The sequence below is a fragment of the Pimephales promelas genome, chromosome 5, assembly GCF_988280905.1.
Source record: "Pimephales promelas chromosome 5, fPimPro1.hap1.1, whole genome shotgun sequence".
Classification (NCBI taxonomy): domain Eukaryota; kingdom Metazoa; phylum Chordata; class Actinopteri; order Cypriniformes; family Leuciscidae; genus Pimephales; species Pimephales promelas.
In genome coordinates, this window is record NC_142773.1 from 39,357,898 (window position 1) to 39,378,371 (window position 20,474).

The window sequence follows — 20,474 nt, forward strand, 5'->3', positions numbered from 1 at the left end:
CACGTAAAAACAAATTTTTGCGTATAAATTGCACGATAAACGCACTGCATGCGAGACGCATTAAGTGTGACCAGAGAATGTGACCGGGTTGATATATCTATGGGAATCAAACGTCACTGGTGAGACAAACGTGCAACGGACAGACGGTCAGATTACGTTTTGGCCGGGGAAAAACTGATCAGAAAATGTAATGAAAATGTAACAGAAGTTGTAGAAATGTAGTGGAGTAGAAAGTATAATGATTGCTGCAAAATGTAACGAAGTAAAAGTAAAAAGTATGCACTATTTATTCTACTTAAGTAAAGTAAAGATACGTGAAAAATGTACTTAAGTAAAGTAACAAAGTATTTGTACTTTGTTACATTCCACCACTGGTGAAAAGGGAAAAAACTTCCAGTATGCGGCAGTCCTGTGGGCGAAAATGCCTAGTTGATGCGAGAGGTCAGAGGGCCGACTGATTCAAGCTGATAGAAGAGTAACTTTGACTGAAATAACCGCTTGTTACAACCGAGGTATTCAGCAAAGCATTTGTGAAGCCTCAACACGCACAGAGAGAGAGGAGGGTTAAAGTGGTTAAATTCAATTGGTTCCACAATAAAATCCCAGTGCCATCAAACTACTTGTAAAAACTTTATTTTGTATGATTTTTTGTTCCATAATTTTAAAAATACTTGCAATTAAACAATGTTTAATACACACAAATACCGTTCAGACGTATGAAGCTAAAATAACACTTCTATGAATATAGACATCATCAGTTGATAAACACTGATAAATTACACCAATATAGCACACTATATAATGTGTTTGATTAATACTTAAGAAAATAATATAATCATAGCTTAGTCAACAAGTAATAATTAGTTTAAAGTGGACCAATTGTGCTTTTTTACATGCTCAACTTTCTTTGATCTGTAATGTTGCTGTAATATCAGTGTCACTGTTTCTGAACGAACGCGTCACTATATTACTCATTCAAATAATTCCCACCCAAGGCATACGCAGAATAAATGGATGAGGCCTGGTTGAATAAGTCATTAGTGTGTTAAAACTCACTGTTTTGGAAAAGAGCAGGACATTTGACCAATCACTACACACTGGTCAAGCCGACCAATCAGAGCACATTGTGCTTTTTTTTTAGAAAAAGGGGCTTTATACAGACAGGAACTAAACAGAGCGTTACTGACAGACTGGGAAGAGAGGTGCTGCAACAACAACATCAAATATGTGAAAATTAAGCATGAAAAAGTCAATCAAGACTTTGTAAAAGAGCATAATTTGGCCTCTATAAAAGTTTGGAACACACAATATTCTAACTTTCACTCCAAGCACATCTGTAATTATAAGATATACAGTTTAACATTCTGTAAGTTTAAAGTTTATACCATTGAGACTTGGACAGTAGACACTGAAACGCATCTGCATTTACATTTCCGTCTTATTTAGTAATAAGAGTTTGTGGTTAATATAGCTTTACATTTTTTACCATGAAAATGTACATATTCCAAACCACTCTGACAAACCGACTTTGGCCTCTTCGATGAATTATACTCAGGCCACACTTAAGGCTACCTTCGTCTCCTACGTGGCTGTAGTCTCTGACGAGGACCTTGTGTTCTCGATCCTGAAGAGGAAAGAAGATGAGAAGACAGTGATTTACCTTACACAGAAATAAAGAGGTCAAAGATGACACCATGGTCACGGCTTGATCTCGTCATGTCTCAGGTTAACACTGTAGAATAACATCTTTTCCTGATACTCACCAAATGACGAGAATGGAAACACACCAATTGTCGGGACGCTGACGGTAAAAGGGATCTGTACAGGCTGGCCAAACAACGGTGCTAAAGCTATGAAATAAAAAAATTATCCTGTTAGCACTGTAAGCTTTTTCTCATGTAGTTGACATGAAATTAATGAGGTATTAACAATATTTTTATTATATTAAAATGAAACATCCTAGAACGTTTTTTAAGCTCTGTTCCAAAACCTAGTGAGCTGCCTAGCTAGAAAGCATTTTAAGTCATAATCTACACTATCAAGTAAAAGTTTGACATCACTTTTTTTAAACAATGATACTTTAAGCTACTTTTTTTTATGAAAAAAAAAATCTTTTAAAAACCTTTTTTAATCAAATAATCCTTAAACATGCATCACGGTTTCCAAATAATAACGGTTATATTATTTATATAGCTGCAAATCATCATATTAAAATGATTTCTGAAGGGTCATGTGACACTGAAGACTGGAGAAATGATGCTGAAAATTCAGCTTTGATCACAGGAATAAATTACATTTTACAATATATTTAAATTAGGGCTGTCAAACGATTAATCGCATCCAAAATAAAAGTTTGTGTTTACATAATGGGTGCAAAGTGTATAATTATTTTATATATATACACACACACACACGCTTGTATATATTTAAGAAATATTTTCATGTATATACTGTATATAGATTTATATTATATATATATATATATATATATATATATATACACAAAATAATTATACACAGTGCACCCACATATATTATGTAAACACAAACTTTTATTTTGGATGCGATTAATTGTGATTAATCATTTGAGAGCCCTAATTTAAATAGAAATCTGTTATTTTAAATTGTAATAATATTTAACAATATTACTGTTTTCACTGTTTTATTTTTTTATTTAATTGAAATCTAAAAAGTATAGATAAATCAAAAATCAAATCAAAAGCGCAAAGTATTTTTTTATGCATATTACAATTTTACAGAAGTAGTTTAACAACAAGCTAATGCCAGATTCTGTTGGAATAAATTGCGAGTTCTTTGTATAAAAATAAATGTTCTTTATTGCCATTGACGTTTCAGAAACCCTTAACATCCATGAAAACTTTCCATTCCATGGTGGAAAAACATTCGTCACACTAAGTGTAGACAGCAGGCGTCAAAGCAGCGCACTAGGGTTCAGAACAGATTCTATAAACTTCATTTAAATTTTTGACTAAATTTTTCATTCAATTTTAAATTCAAATTTTGTCTAGACTTAATTGAAGGCATTTTAAATTGCATGGACTCTTACCTTCATTTGAGTCTGAATCTGTCTTTGGTTTAGTGCTCTGAATAATAATAACATCACTCACTGCAAACCAGAACAGGAGTGTTAGAGTAATTTCACAATACAATGAAATATTGATTTAGTTGTGGCATTTAAGACACAATGCAAGGCTGTTTACCTTTCTCTGAGATATTGACAAATCCGCCCTGACAGACGTCCTCGAGAAGAGCCTGAAACTCCGTCACCACCGCCATCACAGTTCCAAAGTTTGGGTCACAGGTAATGTTTGGCAAGTCTACAGGAACCGGCTGAGCACACAGAGACTTGCAGTTCTGAATAAGAACAATGGGGAGGAAATGATTGCAACTATGTTAGCCATAGGCAGTGGTTTAACTTCAAGCCTGTGTGAATCAAAAACCATAAGCAACCCAAATCCAATTCCTGATACTGGTTTCAGTTCACAAAGGCTAGTTTTTATCTCAGCACACAATGACAGATTAAAGGACAGACTGATGCAATCTCAATTCTGTGTCTCTCTTTCAGTCCTTTGAAGTTTTCAATTTTTCACATGGTTTTCAAGTGTTCACCATGTGAAACTCAATGACAACCAGGAATACCAAACAGTCCAGAGGACATTGCTGTATGATCTATTCACATTTGATGGAACTGGTCATCCAAAAGTAAATATTGTTAGTCACCATGAAATCAAAATGACCAATTATCTCTTTTTTTATAGTATGTTGCAGTGCTTGTTATAAATTACATATTTGTGCTCAATGTTTTTTTGTGTTTTTTTCTCACATATATTAAATTTTATAGTATCTTTAATAAAAAAAAAAGGGGGGGGGGGGTTACAATGAGGCAAAATAATATATATTTTAATTATTAATATTATTATTTCAATGTAATGCTACATCTCTGCAAGACAATTACTTAATCAATTAATAAAATCGTCTGGGCTGTCAGACGATTAATCTCGATTATTATTTATATATAAAATATTTATATATAATATAAATTATATATAAATCTATATACAGTATATACACGGAAAATACTTCTTAAATATATACAAGCATGTGTGTGTATTTATATATATATATATATATATATATAAAATAATTGTACACAGTGCACACACATATATTATTTAATTATCGTTTGACAGCCCTAATATATATTGTCGCTGCTGGGCAGAAACCTCATATCTCCATTTTTTTAAGTCTAAACTTTGAGTAAACATCTAGCAATTCTGATTTTTTTTTTCTAAAATTAAAAATAAGTCTGAATTGGAAAATGTTAAATCAAAATGAGAAAATTGTGAGAAATAAAAAGTCTGAAAATAAAAAAAAAAGTCACAATTACCTTTAAGTTTTTATTCCAAGGCAGAAACAGGCTTCCATACTAAATAGATTTATGAGCTATTGATTTGAACACAAAATGAATCACACAGCCTATTTTTATGGTGCCTTTTTGACTTTAACCCCTTAACTGTCACCGTCCCGGTACCGGGACGCCTACTTTACTTCACTATATTTCTATTAAATCCTAATCTAATTATGACAAATTATATATTGCTGGAAAGGTCTAAGACTTCTAAATAGATATTCTACCCCTGTTTTGTGTTTAAAATTATGTAGGAAGAGTAATTGATAAATTTATGACAAGAGTGCACCTCAAAAAAATCGCCATCATAACAGGAGTTTTGACCTTTGTCACAAAAAGTCGATGAACCCACTTTTAATCATTGAAACTTTTGTTTTTATGCTAAAAGTTCATAATAAACATATAATCTAGTATTTTTCAATAAAAAATAAAAATTATAGTACAATATTATCCTCTAAATATGATCATATTTATATTTATTATCCTCTAAAATATAATATTATTTTTTATCGCCTTTTTTTATTATATCACATATTTTAGTAGTTATCATAAATTAGGTATCATTTGAAACTTTTTTATAATTGAAAGTTGGGTTACCATAGAAACAGTACTTATTTTATCAGGCTCCTCCCCTTTTGGGCATCATTATATTTCATAATTTATGATTAAAACCTTTTCTAATCTTGACAAAACTGATATTGTCAGAAAGGTCAGAGTCTCAAGGTTCCAAATTTTGTGACAGAATTGATATTTGGACAGAAATGTATTAATTTGTTAAGGCAGAATATATACAACTAAATTCAATGGAATTCAATGGCACCCGGTGGATATTTTTGGTACTACGCCTAAACAAAATCTCATGGGAACTTCAATTTTTGTGATATCAACTTCAAATTTGCAACATAACTTGATAAGATGTATGGCTTTGATTTTATAGAAATTTTATAGTAAAAAATATTTTATAAAATATATATTTTATATAAAATAAAAAATATATAGTACAGCATATTTAATTTACTGTAAATTTAAACTTCCATAACTTTGTCATACTTTCATTTTTTGAAGTGTTTTCACTTCAGCAATATTCTGTTGAGTGTTTTCTTTAAAACAAATATATTCCAAAGCATTCTTAAATTACAACCATTTAAGTTTGAATAGTGCATTTTAACCCCCATTCTCAAAAAGGGTGACAGCTAAGGAGTTAAAAAGCTTCCGGCTGCTATATGCTTTCATTAGAAAGGAAAATATAAATGAAAAATATCTTTTGTTGCATCAACAGGTTTGAAACAACATGAAGGTGAAGAAATAATGACAATTTTCATCTTTTGGTGAACTATTCATACAAACGTGAAACATCTATTTCTGAAAAAATAAGTAGTAAGTGAGTGTTGCGTATTAGGTTTGAAAATGTGCTTCATGAACTAACCACCATTGTGTGCTTGGATAAGGCACTTAACTTTGAATAACCAGCAGCGTTACCTGAAGGAAGGCGATATGGTCCTCTGTTTGCGAGAGCTCTCCTAATTCACGGTGTCTTTTCTTCAGCTCTGTTATCTCCTGCTCCAGTTGTTGAAGAAGTGCTTCAGCCTGGCTCACTGCCGCCCTCTCCTGACCCCGGATCAGCTCCTTCACTTCAGCGCGCCGTCGCTCTATGGAGCACACCAGCTCTGTGAAGATGCGCTCACTCTCCTCAAGGGCTGACTGTGCGGAGAGCTGGCGGGAGACAAAAGCAAAATTACAACGCATGACTTCGGCTTTAAAGGGGTCACGCCGTGGACAACAGGATTTTTATTGCTCTTTTGCTCTTTTAGTGAGAGTTTGATGTACTGTCACTTTCAGAACTCCTTCCAATCAGAACATTGAGTGAAACTTAAAGGGACAGTTCACCCAAAAATGATTTCATCACCCTCAAGTCATGTAGGTGTATATGACGTTCTTATTTCAGACGAATACAATCGGAGTTATATTAAAAAAATGTCCTGGCTCTTCCAACCTTTGTATTGGCAGTGAATGGACGTTTCTGTTTTGAAGTCCATCATCCATCCATGATAACAGTCCTCCACACGGCTCTGACTGGTTAATAAAAGGCCTTCTGAAGCTATGTGATGCATTTGTGTAAAATATCCATTTTTAAAACTTTATAAAGTAAAATAACTAGCTTCCGGCCAAACGAAAATATGGATTTCACTTAAATCTAAAGCGCAACTTATGCGAGTAATGAGACGTACTGTTGCACTACAACATGCACGTTTGTGACTCTCCTGTTTGAACTCGTTCATCAAAATGAACAAATTTTTCGTTGAATGATTTGTTCATTTGGATGAACGAGTTTGAACAGGAGAGTCACAAACGTGCATCACAGAACAGAACAAGGCGAGCATTTGTGCTTATAAAACTTAAACTTTTATTTATTTATTTTTTAAATGACCGCTCGTTTCGCTAGATAAGACCCTTATTCATCGTCTGGTGTCGTTTAAAGCCCTTTGAAGCTGCACTGAAACTCTCATTTGGACCTTGAACCGTTTGGTTCCCAATGAAGTCCATTATATGGAGAAAGATCCTGGAATGTTTTCATCAAAAACCTTAATTTCTTAAAAAGACATGGACATCATGGATGATGGGGGTGAGTAAATTATCAGCAAAAGTTTTTTTTTAATGAACTATTCCTTTGATGCATCCTTGTTGTATTAATTTATTTTATGTATATATATATATATATATATATATATCTTACTGATCCCAAACGGTACAGTACATAAAACTATAAAGTGAACTAATAAATACATTAGACTTTCCTCTCACAATGAACATTTAATATATAAAATGAGCTAGACAGAAGTGTTATTTGCCCCCAACGAATACAATATTATTAAAAAGCGATCAGTGTGTGATGGGAGAACAGAAAGCACTCACAGTGAGTTTCTGTGCAGCCTGTCTCAGGTCTGCCAGCTCCTTCTCTCTCTCCTGAATCCTCTGCTGGGAAACCACCTGCATCTCCGCCAGAGCATTCTGGGAAGAAAAACACAGGTTACATAATGGTTTGTTCTGACTCCTAAAAATCACTCTAGAAATGCTTTAGACAATTTTACCTTTTTCTCATTCATCTCGGCTGTAGCTAGAACAGTGTCATGTCCTTTGTGTTCATCCGTCAAACAAAGGTAACAAATACACTGCTGATCTGTGCGGCAAAACACCTCTAGAAGTCGATCATGCCGAGAGCAGAGCTGTTCCTGTATCTTCTTCGAAGGAGAAACCAGCTTGTGTTTCTGGAAGGCAGGAGACTCGAAGTGAGGTTGAAGGTGAGTCTCGCAGTAAGACGCCAGACAGACCAGGCAGGATTTAAAGGCTTTGTTTTTCTTCCCAGAGCACACATCACACTGAACATCCCCGGGTTCAGCTTGGGTGGGATCGGACGGGGTCGGCCCAGCATGCAGTCCTGTCTTCTTCAGTTTCTCCACCACATCAGCCAGCATCGTGTTCCTGCCCAGCAAAGGTCTGGGAGCGAAGCTCTGCCTGCATTGAGGACAGCCGTAGATCCCCAGATAGTCGTCCTGGTCCCAGTAGCCTTTAATGCAGCCTTTACAGTAGCTGTGTCCACATGGAATAGTCACGGGGTCCTTTAAGACATCCAGGCATATAGAACAGTTGAACTGGTCATGCTCCAGGAAAACCCCAGCTTGCGCCATTTTGAAAGGATTCTTGCCGTCCAGCACCAGTAGCAGAATGAAGCCCAGGCAAGCTTTGTTTATGCAGGAAGTGAGTCATGTGACCAGAGTCTGACAGGAGGGGGAGGGGCGGAACAGCTGCTCTCACACAACTGAGCATGTCAGAAAACCAAAACACAGTTCAGCTCTGTTACAAATTAGAAGGTCAAATGCCACCCTACAAATCAGCGAATATAAAAATAAAATATATTTATATTTTAAAATGTCCCGAGCAGTGTTGGGTGTACTAAGTAATTAGTTAGTGTAATTTAATTACTTTTCCATTAAAAATGTAAAGTAAGGGATTACTCTTAATTTATCTGTAATTTAATTACAGTTACTTCTGATGTAATTGAGGTAAATAAATACTGTGTATAGATCAATCTGATCTCACAGCGATTCGTATGCATTTTATGAGGTGTCTAAATTGTACAACTGCACTCGTACAAATTTGTATGAATTATTGTAAAATATGTATGAAAAAGTGTGAAATGTGATGAGATCAGACATAAAACAATAGTGGGTTTAACATCAAAAAGTATTGTCTGATGTTAAAAAGTATGTTTTTATAATATAACCTTCTCCATCTTGGTCTGTTTAATGATAATTCATGCAATTTTATAGTATTTATTTGAAAGAATTAAAACAGATTCAAGTCTATCCTTGTATTATTCAGCTGGATGAGCTAGATATGGGATTTTGAAGAGGTAATTAGTTATTAAAAGTAATTAAATACTTTTTAAAGAGAGTAATTAGTACAGTAATCTAATTACATTGTTGAAGAGGTAATTAGTAACTAGTAATTAATTACTTTTTAGAGTAACTTACCCAACACTGGTCCCGAGATGCCCCAAATATATGTCTATATATTTTCTTATATATATATATATATAGCTAAAACAACAATTTAATAAATTATGTATTATTTAATGTCTTAATCATATTGGAATAATATAATATATGTTATATTCAGATATACATTTATTTATAACAATACAAATTAATATGATTACATAAATAAATTTATCAAATGTATTACACCATTTTATTTATTTTACCTTCTTTTTCTCTTATATATAAAAATAAAAGAGAAAAGGGTAAAAAAAAAAATAATTACCACCAAAAATTAATTTAATTTTTTAATTTTTAAAAAAAGGTAAATTAATTCAATTATATGTAATCATTATATTATATATACGAGAAAGAGAAGGTAAAATAAATAAATAAAAAAGGTGTAATACATTAAAAACCTGCTTTTAGGATCATTTATTAAACTTATATCTTATCTTTTTATTTAATATTGTGTACACTGTGAGGTCCACAAAGAAAATAATCTAATTTAAATTTGGAAATAAACTAAATTATTAAAAAATGTTGAAGTAAAACAAAGAAACATCATATCGTATCAAAGAAAATGATACAAAATATTTGGAATTGTTCAGAGTTCTCTGGTCAGATAAAACTAAATAACTAATACTAATTAGAAAAACCCTTATACATTTTCTTGCTTACACTGAAGCATAAGATGCTCTCTGAAACATCTCAAATGATGCTGGAAAACGTGATGGTGATCATCAGGTTTTATTCGTGTTAGCTCTAGTGCTGCTGCCATTCATTCAAAATAGGTGAAAAATAAACAAATGCTCAGACATTGTGAAATGCATGTACATTTTTAATTCAACTTTCCACTTTGAGAGTGTAACACGACACTAGATGGCAGCAGTGTTGCATTCACTTGATACATGAACAGTGTTTATAAGCAAATGCTTCTAATAACTTAGAAACATAGACAAACAATATTGATGATGCAGTACTTTATTTCATAATGCAAGGCATCAGGTTTCATTACAGGTGGTTAAATAATTATACATAAATAAATTATGCAAATCTCATATTTTTTACTTGAATAAATATGTTCCCTTTTCACAAATAATAATAATAAACCATTTCACTTTTAAATAAGTAATTAACATATCTGACCGGCACAACAAATCATTGAGGTGATATGATAAAACAGCACGCTCAGATCTCATTTACCATTTCGACTATTAAAATATTCAGTGCAAATCCTTTTAAAGTGATTTTCGTAACGTTCATGTGCGTATTTGGTCATGTGAGCGTTCAAATGCTCCAAGCATTCAAGTTCTCAACATTCGATCATGCGTTCTCTTTGTCAACAGAGAAACATGCTCTGCGTTTTTGTCAGTTTCATTCCTTGCAGCTTCTGAAGTGGATTTTGTAAATACAATAATGAGAGTATAATACTTCTGAACTAAAATAAACTCTACAAAGGGCTGGTATGATAGAGTAAACACTGACAGGGTCTGGACCAGAAAACTGGTCTTTTTTTAAATTTTAAAACTGACATTTAGAGATAAGCTACATGATTCAAGGTTAGCGTCACGGGAAACTTACATGCACAAGGAAGGCTTACGGTAAGAGTTTTAGATATGATCATTTGGTCTTCTCGTCTAGTCCACTCTCAGCTCTCAGAGCCTGACTGCTAGCAGAGATGAATCTAATCCAGTGCTGAAGATCCTCGGAAATGTCAGGGCAGTCCACCTTAAAATTAGAGATGACATAGGTTAGTCAAACAGGAACATACTTCAAAGAAAATTACCATGGTACACTCTGCTAAACAATGCTGGGTTGTTTGAACCCAAATTTGGGTCAAATATGGACAAACCCAAATGTTGGGTTAAAAATGCAATTAAAACATTTACAGTTGAAAGTTGAAGTTGGGTTAAAATTTGAAATTACATTTTTAACCCAACATTTGGGTTTGTCCATATTTTGCCCAAATTTTGGGTTCAAACAACCCAGCATTGTTCAGAGTGTTTTGAAAAATAAAATATTTTATTAAATTAAAATGAAATAATATCAATTTTATAAAAACTAAATAAACCAAAAATAGGATTTTTATTTTTTTGCAAATAATCTATATTTAAAAAGTTTTTAAAATATATTTAAAAATATACATTTAACAGTACATCACAATAGGGATAAGGTAACACTTTACAATAAGGTTCATTAGTTAATGTATTAACTAACATGAACTAAAAATGAGCAATACATGTGTTACAGTATTTATTATTTTTTGTATGCATTAGTTAATAAAAATACAGCTGTTCATTGTTTGTTTATGTCAGTCCACAGTGCATTAACTAATGTTAACAACATGATTTTAATAACATATTAATAAATGTTGAAATTAATATTAACTAAGATTAATAAATGCTGAAGAAGTATTGTTCAATTTTAGTTCATGTTAAATGAGGAAGTTAACTAATGAACCATTCTGTAAAGTGCTACCGGAAAAACATAATCGAAATATAATTTTCCAAGTAATATTGTACACATTATAATACACATAATACACATTTTCATGAAATTAAATTAAAGCCTTTAATTTCAAATTTTCATTTAAATAAAAATAATTTTTATTTAAATATTTATATAAAAATATTTTCAAAACAATTTTAGTAGTATTTTACATTTTATGTATTTTTATAGTATAAATTGGGTCTTTTCTTTTTATCTTTTTGCTTGCATGGGGTTTTATATAGTAGCGTAAAGAAAACTAAATATTTTCAAAACAATATTTATAAGTATTTAGGTAACACTTTATTTTAAGGTGACTAGTTGCACGTTATACGTAATAAAAGTATAAGTTTTGCATATGCATTAATACAAGTAACTAACCCTAAACCAAATCCTAACCTAACTCTATAGATGTAGTTTATTAATATTACTCAGTACATATTTAAGTACAATATCACCTTAAAATAAAGGGTCACACTTTAGATTAGGGGCCAATTCTCACTATTAACAAACTACCAACTGCACAGTGAAAAATAATTGTTGGTTTAACCTAAAAAAAAGTATGTTTTCTTGGTTGCCTTAAAATTTTGAGTTCATTAAAATAAAACACAATTGAGTTTAATCAACAGAATCTCAAAATATAACATTATCTGAACCACATTAATTTTCCAATGTTGATTTGACAAAAGAAAAAAGTTGTGGTCACAAATCATGAAATTATTTTTTTTACAGTGATGACTTTTGCCTCAATAAACTCCTAATTACTGCTTTTTAATAGTTAATAATTAGTTTAAGTAGGTATTGGGTGGATTAAGGGATGTGGAATATGGGCATGGATAATAAGGCATTAATATGTGCTTTATAAGTACTAATAAACAGCCAATATCCTATGCTAATAAGCAACCAGGCCTAGTTAATAGTGAGAATTCGACCTTAAATTAAATTTCTAAATGAAGTGCAACCATAATGTTATTCTATTATGGTATAAATTGGGACTTTATACATAAAAACATCCGCCTTTTAAATGGAAGGATGGGGTCACTAACACGAGGACAGGTCCAGAGTCTTTTAAAACAACTGCTTTAATGCACAGAGATGTTAGTAAAAGTGCATACCCCCCTCTTGCAAAGGAAATCCAAGATCTTCTGTGGATTTCCGCGAATCACGTTCTGTCGGCACAGCATGACAGCAGAAATGAACCCGTCTGACTTGGACACGAATCTCTGCTCTATGTAGAAGGACTTCTCGTCCCACGACACGATGCGGGTGCGCAGCTCGAACGCCTCGCCGAGGGCCAGCGAGCGTCTGTAGCGGATGGTTGTGGCCCCGACCACCATGGAGGCGTTGAGCGCGCGTGCGGCCCCGAAGAGCCCGTTCCGGGTGCAGTGCGCAAAGCGGGCGAAGTCGCACTCGCGCAGATAGCGGGCGTTATTCATGTGACACATGAAGTCCAGGTCGTGGGGCAGAACCCGTCCGTGAACGACCTGCTCGGCCAGGACGTCTCGAATCGGACCCTGGAACCAGCACTTGATCGCCATCCACGAGCCTCTCAGGAAGTACCACACGTCAACACTGCCGAACAGAACCAGAGACCCGGACAGAATCCACAGCAGCATGATTCTGTTACACAGTGAAGATTATTAATTATTCACATCATGAATAATTCACGAGCGTCAGATGGAGATATAGAACTGGGTTAATTGATTTTTTTTTTTTACATTTAGGCTACTCTGATGCTTACAGACATCAGATGCTACAAAATACGACGCAAGACATTATTAGGTCATTATTAAATGTTAATGTAATATTTGCTGTTAGAATATATATAGCTTAACATTCACTCGTTCATTTCGGAAATGAATGAAAAATCTACATTTAGATTAAATAGAAAACGCACATACAGAACATTGATAATATCGTGCAACGAAACCTATCCCAGGTCTACTGGTTTCGGTTTAAATACATATAAATTGACGAATTATGTGCATTTATCAATGTTTATAAGCATAATCTTGTCAAATATGATATGCTTGATACTCACGCGATGGACACCCAAAAAACCGGCTTCACGCACTTCCGCAATGACAGATTCTGCGCTCTGATTGGTTTAAGGAGGTAACGTGACTACGCAGTAGGCCGCGCTACATGACGACAGATTTTCATCATCACACTAGAAATAAGGTTTCCAAGGCAAAACAAAAATATTTTGGATGGTGGTTACAGAAATTGAGATAATTAAAATAGTTACAACCTGAAATGTGTATTAAGACACATATAATCTCAGAGTAACAGGATTAGAACATATTCAGGAAATTATTTAATATTTATTACATTTTAATTATTTTTTAGGCGAAAAAAAGTAAGGGTAAATGTTTTAGGGTAAAAAAAAAAGACTTATAGACAGATATCAGCACGCGTAGTTGATTGAATACATTAAATTGCAAACATGTTTTGTATTACAAGATTTCTGAAAAGTTATGTTTAAATATGCAAATGATGCATTATCTAATTAAATATGCAATCATTTGCATACATTTGTAGAGCAAAAATCTAAACATTGGATGAGGTCAGGTTCAAAATTCGTTTTTTTTTTGTTTGTTTTTTCATATATTAGAGTTAAAGGTTTTTACAAAGGGGATTTTAGATTTGTCTTTTCATCACTCCATAGATCAGAAAGTACTGTCTACAGCCAGAAAAACAAAATACTGTAATTAAAATAATAATAATAATAAAAAAAAAAAACAGGAATTAAATGCATCAAATTAGGCAAATTATATATGAGCAATCCCCTCTGGAAAAACGCATTTAAAAAAAAAAAATATATATATATATATATTGAAACTGTAATTGAAAACTACAGACGCAAATAGATAAAGTGCTATAAAATATTCACAAGTGTACTTTCAATGTTTTCTTTCCACTAATCTAAAAAAAAAAAAAACTTTTCGAAAAGCTAAAAAGCCCAAAACCTCAAAATTAACATATGCATGACAAAAAAAAAACAGTGATTTTGTCTGTAGTGCATCACATTAAATATTATTTTGTTTCCACTCCAGTCCAGTTGGTGACATTAATAAACCGCGAAATAAACCAGAAAATATTATTCATCCATTGGTTAAGAATTTATTTTTCGATATTCATAATCTTCCGCCTTGCATGAGACTAAATGTGGCACAAACGAGGTTTGTACAGGAGTACAGCAGAACTCACAGTTCTATTTTGCATAGGTGTATCCAAACACCTGAGACTTTAAAGTATGTGCATCAGAACGTTCTTGTGTTTTTGTAAACCATCGAGTAAGAGTTCATTTAGGGCAGAAGGCCATCATTCGTTCTTTTTATTATCGAGCTGACATTCCCCCCTGAGGGCTTTACTGCTGGCCGAGATGAAATTGATCCAGTGCTGCAGGTCTTCAGGAAATTCTGGCACTTCAACCTAGAAAGTCAGATTATAAATGTCAGGCTTCAATGTTTTTAAAATGCGGGAATTCATATTCGACTACTAAACAATTCCTTTAACTCTCTGGTATTCCTCACTTAGGGGTGAGTCACACTCAATAAAGATAGAAGTATATTTGTTTTAATAAAATGAATGTACTTTTTTGTTTCAATAATATTTATTCTTTAATATTTAGTTGTTGTTTTTTTGGGTGGATTTCATGGTACTAGATAATATTCACCATTTATTTCTATATAAAAACAATTCATATTTTCAATGAATACAATCTATCTATCTATCTATAAGGTTGTCACTGTGTATTCATTAATTGCTTATAAGAGTATTTTCAGACATAATGATTTTTTAATAAGTTAAAAAAAACTTATTTTTAATAAGTTTTGCATATATTTAGACATTAACAAAGACTATTTCATCAAGGCTGATTTGTAGATTTCTACCCCCAAAATTGCTCTGTATTTTTTAAGACCACTTAACTTTTTCTAATAATTTTTTTCATGTGTTTATATACAGTAGCAAGTGGCACAAAAGTCAAAATGTTTTAAATGATACCCCCAATGAAGTAAAAAATACAAAACATTAAATAATTGAGTCTAAAATGACCGAAGACCACCAGTCACCGTGATGTCCTCAAGAAAGACATGTTCCTGTCTAAGAAACAACATTCCCGTCCAAAAATGTAGTCCTAACCCTCACGGGCAGATATAGTGATTTGGGGGCCCCAGAAAAAAAAAAAAATAGGAATAGGGCCCTATATTTATCACTCCAGTGCAGTTCCAGTATTCATGTTAAAACAGGTTAAACCAGTATTAAAGTAGGTTGGACACTAGGTGGTGCTTTGGGGTCATTTTCATTGTAATTATAAACTTTAAAACACATTTATTTTTATTTTAACTACAAATTTAAATTAAACTGAAACAATAATGATAAGGAAATTATACATTTACACACTTAAGGATTGTTTCAACCAAAAATTAAGGACAAATGACAGAGGTGTGCAAAGTAACTGCACATGCATCCTCTACTTGGGTCCTTCACAGGAACGAGTGAGTGTCATTTTAAAACAATACAAATATAATACACAATGTTGCTCAGTATTTAGACTCAAATGCATGATATTTTTCATTTGCTGCATGCAAGACACACAAGAAGCGCAGTCAACGAGGATAAACACACATCTCAGACATTTGGTTTTTTGGGGCCCTTTGCCTGATGGTTAAGTCCGCCTCTGCTAACCCTACCCCTACCCATCACTTATCACTAATATCCGAGGGAAATTATAGGATGAACAACACTGATGTAGAAGCACCAAACCCTGGTTATTAGTCTAAACTTGACACAAACTTTAAGCCTGATTGGATGATTGAAATGTTGATCCAGGAACATGTTTTACTTAGTGAAATCACATTGACTGGTGACCAACAGAAGGTTAATAAATCTGTTAAAGCTGCTCACCTTTCTTTTGCACAGGAACTGCAGGATCTTGTCCGGGCTGCTGCGCAGGACATTCTGTTTGCAGAACATAACAGCTGAGACCATGCCATCTTTACAAGACACAAAGCGCTGCTCCAGGTAAAATGACTTGTCGTCCCAGGTGATGATTCGACTGCGCAGCTCAAACGCCTCACCGACACACAGTGGGCGTCTGTAGCGGACGGTACTTGCCCCAACAACCATGTTGGCCCCTAGAGCTCTCAACGCCTTGAACACCCCATTGCGGGTGTATAAAGACAAACGGGCAAAGTCACACTCGCGTAGGTAGCGGGCGTTGTTCATATGGCAAAGGTCAACGTCATGGAGAAGGACTCGTCCACCAGCGGTCTGCTCTCCTGTGATGTCAAATACAGGCGAGAGGAACCAGGCCCTGACCACCACAACCACTGCCCGTATATAATACCACACATCCACACTGCAGAACAGGAGTAGCAACACACCCAGAATCCACAGCAGTGTGTCCTCCCTGCCATAGACACAAGTCAAATTGAGGCAAGAATACACAAGAGACATATTAAGCATGGGCAACTGACATGCAATATATGTGATTAAAACTATTTTAAACAATATTTTTTTTTATCTATTTTAGCATTCAAATTACTCTATTTTATTATTACAATTCTATTTTGTTTTATAAAACGGTTAGTTCCAATCCTTGATTCTGATTGGTCAATAGCTGTGCTTTATTCACGACAAAACCATAGATTTTAAAAAATACAAATCACGACTATGACCGCTTCACCCAACGGTTCTATGTATAACTGCGCAACACTGCAGTTCCTATGTTGTTTTTATTTGAGCTTTCATGCATATTGTCGCATATTGTTCACGGTCAGGGACTATTTTTTTCTAGCGGAAGGAAGGCTTTTAGTGATTTTACTTCATGAAAGTTGCACGAATACATTTTTTTTTTTTACTTCAATATTTTAATTGTGTGGTAACCGTTTTATAAAAGCAATAAGGTGATCGAGGCAAGTGCTGTATCGTGAATAACTCCAGCACAGCCTCGAGTACCTTATTGATTACATAAAAAGTTGCGTGTTATTTGTCAGCATTCCACATTACATTTCTTTCTATGCTGCATGACTGTTTGCACTCATTTTAAACATTCTTCAAAATATCATAATTTGGGTTCAACAGAAAAAAATACATTTATACAGGTTTGGAACAAGGGAGTAAATGATGACAGCATTTTAATTTTTGTGTGAACTTTTCGGATTCTGAGGGGGGGGGGGGGGGGGGTTTCAAGCCTCATTCAAGTAGAACTAGTTAGGCTGGTTTGTGAACACGTTTTAACGAGATTTCTATCTGCTTTTTAAACGTATTTCCAGACACTAGAGTATGTATTTGTCCTAAAAAAATAAATAATATTTCGAGTAATGTTTTTGATTAATGCATCGGTTAGAGAAACTAATTAAAATCCACATTGCCACTTTAATTTAAATCTAACCCTAAAACTTTAACATACGTTAGGTGTTTTGTTTGAGAGAAAACTACAACTATGCCAGAATACTTGTGCTTTTGTGGTAAGTTACCAGTATTTTACAATAAGTCATTACATTTAGTTAACATCATTAGTTAACATCAACCAACAATAAAACATAGCTCTAAGGTGTTTATTAATCTTACCAATCAAAAGTTGTACCTGAGCATGGATTAACAAAGAACAGCTCTATTTTTATAACTAACGTTAACAAAGGTTAATGAATACTGTAACAAATGCTCCTTGCATTTCATGCATTAACTAGGGTTTACTAACGTTATGCTTGTATGAACTAGCCTACTATTCAGCACGTTCACATTATTTACAACATTGAAGGATCAGAGTTGTCATTTGAACAGAGACAGAAACTTTGTGTACCGTGTAAAACTTTGCGATATCGATTACACATTTACAACGATAAAACTACTCGTTGGAAGTAAATTAACAGTAGTGAAAGTGTCAAACACAGCACTTACATGTCCACGCTGTTACACCAGCTGCAGCGTTACGTTCTTTACGTCTCCAGACTGAACGCACGATGACACGCCCCCTAAATATGACGTAACGTAAAATTGTTCGGAAGGAGTTTGCTTTGGTAGATCGGAAAAGGGCCTGGCTTTTAGCTGGCTGGAACATATTGTATTTCCAATAAGGCAAAGGAAATACATTTAAAATTGTACATAAAATATACCCTGCAGTTGTAATAATTTGGATATTTAGACCTAAGCAGAGAGAGGAGACATTTGATTATCTGTGTTTTGGTTGCCCTATATTATTTATATATATAAACAATTTTGATCTGACCTGGTTCTCACATAGCCTATTTGATTCTGCCAATGTTACACTCTGTTTCAGTTTAAACAACATACTGATAATAAAAAATAGACCCCTGGAGTAGCTATATTGTTGTTGTTTTTTTGTTTTGTTTTTTAGTTTAGATGCCAAATTCTTCATTCATAAGCAAAAGTTTGCAAATGATATTCCACCCTATCCTCAATTTGAAATTGAATTAAACTCACTTCTTAAATCTCCTTAAAAACACTAAGATTTCTTAAATATTATGAAGAAATATTTAAAGAAAATCCATGTATTTAGAAACTTTTTATCAGGGTCTGTATTAATACAGTTGTAGTGTCTGTACTGTTATAGCCTACATTTGCACTGTCTGTGTCGCTGTCATGTTGTTTTGCAACGTTTTGGTTATGTTGTGTGTATAACTTATCATATTTGTATCTTATTTATTTATTTATTTATTTGATATTAGGCTAAATTGTAATTATTCTCAATTTGTTGTAAGATGTGTTTGGTCATGTGTTAAGAATTTATTTATTGTGTGTGTGTGTGTGTGTGTGTGTGTGTGTGTGTGTGTGTGTGTGTGTGTGTGTGTGTGTGTGTGTGTGTTCCCTTGGCAGCGTTCTTATGTTATTGTTATTCAAGCATTAATAAAAAACTGTATTGTGTATTTTCTTTTCTTTAAATCTATAATAGATTTATTTATAAAAAAATAAAGAAAAAATATTTTATTATACAGGCTCTATAAAGTAATAATTCAGTTTAATTTTCAATGTATTCATCCAGTAAGAGTAGGTACAGTATTTTCAGTCTCAGAAATAAATGCGTCTATTTTTATTATAATATTGTGTAAAAATGCCTTTTCAGATAATGAATCAAAGAGATTGTGGTATTTATTGGGGCAACATTCTTGTCAAACACATTGCATTGTGGGATGCTGTTTATAATGTAAGCTACATTTTGGCAAATGTTGTAGGTTTTCCATTCTTACAGAAAATTTGCATACTATACAGTGTGTGTGTAAGTAGCAGTCAGACAGTAGATCTTTGCTGTAACTAATACAACCATACTGTTTTACTGCTTACGTTAAGTAGGCTATGAAGTATAAGCAGATTTGCATTGTTGTGAATGACTCATTTAAAAACTATAGCACATCCAAGCATCTAATGTGTTTTCATCTTTTTTTGTTTTTTCTTTAATGAGCATGTGGGATGCATAAATTTACATGTTTTAAAGGTTCCTTGTCATTTTATGAATTCAGGTATTCATATCTGCTGGATTGGTTTCCTGCTTCGACTGCAGTTTGTGTCCTCTGTGAAGTCTTGTAAGTCAATATGAATGATGAATTATAGGAGATTGAGTCTGGCATTGTCAGTGACGGAGAGGGATGAACAGGCCTTCGCAACGTCTGAAAGAAATGGAAAATTGCTGTAGCCATCTTCCCCCATTCTGCTTTCACATAAGGCATTACTACATGAATTCATCAAAGCTTTAACGTGAAAATAATAGCTCTGCAGTGTGTCTGAATGTGAATAATCGGCTGAAGTTAAATGGGCTGAAATTCCAGGAAGACAGACGTCGTCTGAGGAGCGAGCATTAGTCAAGACACTTCTGTCTCATAAACGGGATCCTGTGATTCTGTTGAGACAGGAGAGCATTTGAAAAACAGTCGTCCATCACGTTAATGGAAATGTATCGATTGTGCTGCAATGTGTTTCTGAAATCGTAATGAGCATATTGAGAGGTACAGCTCCTGAAAAGTATTGAGGGGTTTTTACAGACGACGGTGTTGATG

General features: G+C 33.7%; 3 protein-coding genes across 3 annotated transcripts; all 3 read right to left on the reverse strand.

Moving 5' to 3' along the window:
• Positions 1–617: 617 nt before the first annotated feature.
• On the reverse strand, positions 618–8,115 carry ftr67 (finTRIM family, member 67). Its single transcript, XM_039676219.2, has 7 exons — positions 7,519–8,115; positions 7,343–7,438; positions 5,909–6,142; positions 3,222–3,375; positions 3,068–3,127; positions 1,764–1,850; positions 618–1,624 (listed from the first exon to the last, which is right to left on the reverse strand). The coding sequence occupies exons 1-7, from the start codon at positions 8,113–8,115 to the stop codon at positions 1,569–1,571; spliced, it is 1,284 nt and encodes a 427-aa protein (XP_039532153.1). The 3' UTR covers positions 618–1,568.
• A 1,817-nt stretch (positions 8,116–9,932) lies between these two features.
• LOC120481649 (protein THEM6) lies at positions 9,933–13,545 on the reverse strand. The gene is made up of 3 exons (XM_039675399.2): positions 13,496–13,545; positions 12,570–13,074; positions 9,933–10,695 (listed from the first exon to the last, which is right to left on the reverse strand). The coding sequence occupies exons 2-3, from the start codon at positions 13,068–13,070 to the stop codon at positions 10,588–10,590; spliced, it is 609 nt and encodes a 202-aa protein (XP_039531333.2). The 5' UTR covers positions 13,071–13,074; positions 13,496–13,545; the 3' UTR covers positions 9,933–10,587.
• A 1,024-nt stretch (positions 13,546–14,569) lies between these two features.
• Positions 14,570–18,467, reverse strand: them6 (thioesterase superfamily member 6). Its single transcript, XM_039675739.2, has 3 exons — positions 18,364–18,467; positions 16,366–16,870; positions 14,570–14,889 (listed from the first exon to the last, which is right to left on the reverse strand). Coding segments are annotated over exons 1-3 (618 nt in total). The 5' UTR covers positions 18,366–18,467; the 3' UTR covers positions 14,570–14,778.
• Positions 18,468–20,474: the final 2,007 nt, after the last annotated feature.

Coding starts and splice junctions, on each gene's coding strand:
- them6 (XM_039675739.2), bottom strand. Junction 14,890..16,365: donor AGTTCCTGTGCAAAAGAAAG/GTGAGCAGCTTT, acceptor CTGACTTTCTAG/GTTGAAGTGCCAGAATTTCC.
- LOC120481649 (XM_039675399.2), bottom strand. CDS start 13,070: ATGCTGCTGTGGATTCTGTCCGGGTCTCTGGTTCTGTTCGGCAGTGTT. Junction 10,696..12,569: donor ATTTCCTTTGCAAGAGGGGG/GTATGCACTTTT, acceptor TCTAATTTTAAG/GTGGACTGCCCTGACATTTC.
- ftr67 (XM_039676219.2), bottom strand. CDS start 8,115: ATGGCGCAAGCTGGGGTTTTCCTGGAGCATGACCAGTTCAACTGTTCT. Junction 7,439..7,518: donor CCGAGATGAATGAGAAAAAG/GTAAAATTGTCT, acceptor TTTTCTTCCCAG/AATGCTCTGGCGGAGATGCA. Junction 1,851..3,067: donor AGATTCAGACTCAAATGAAG/GTAAGAGTCCAT, acceptor TTTATTTCATAG/CTTTAGCACCGTTGTTTGGC.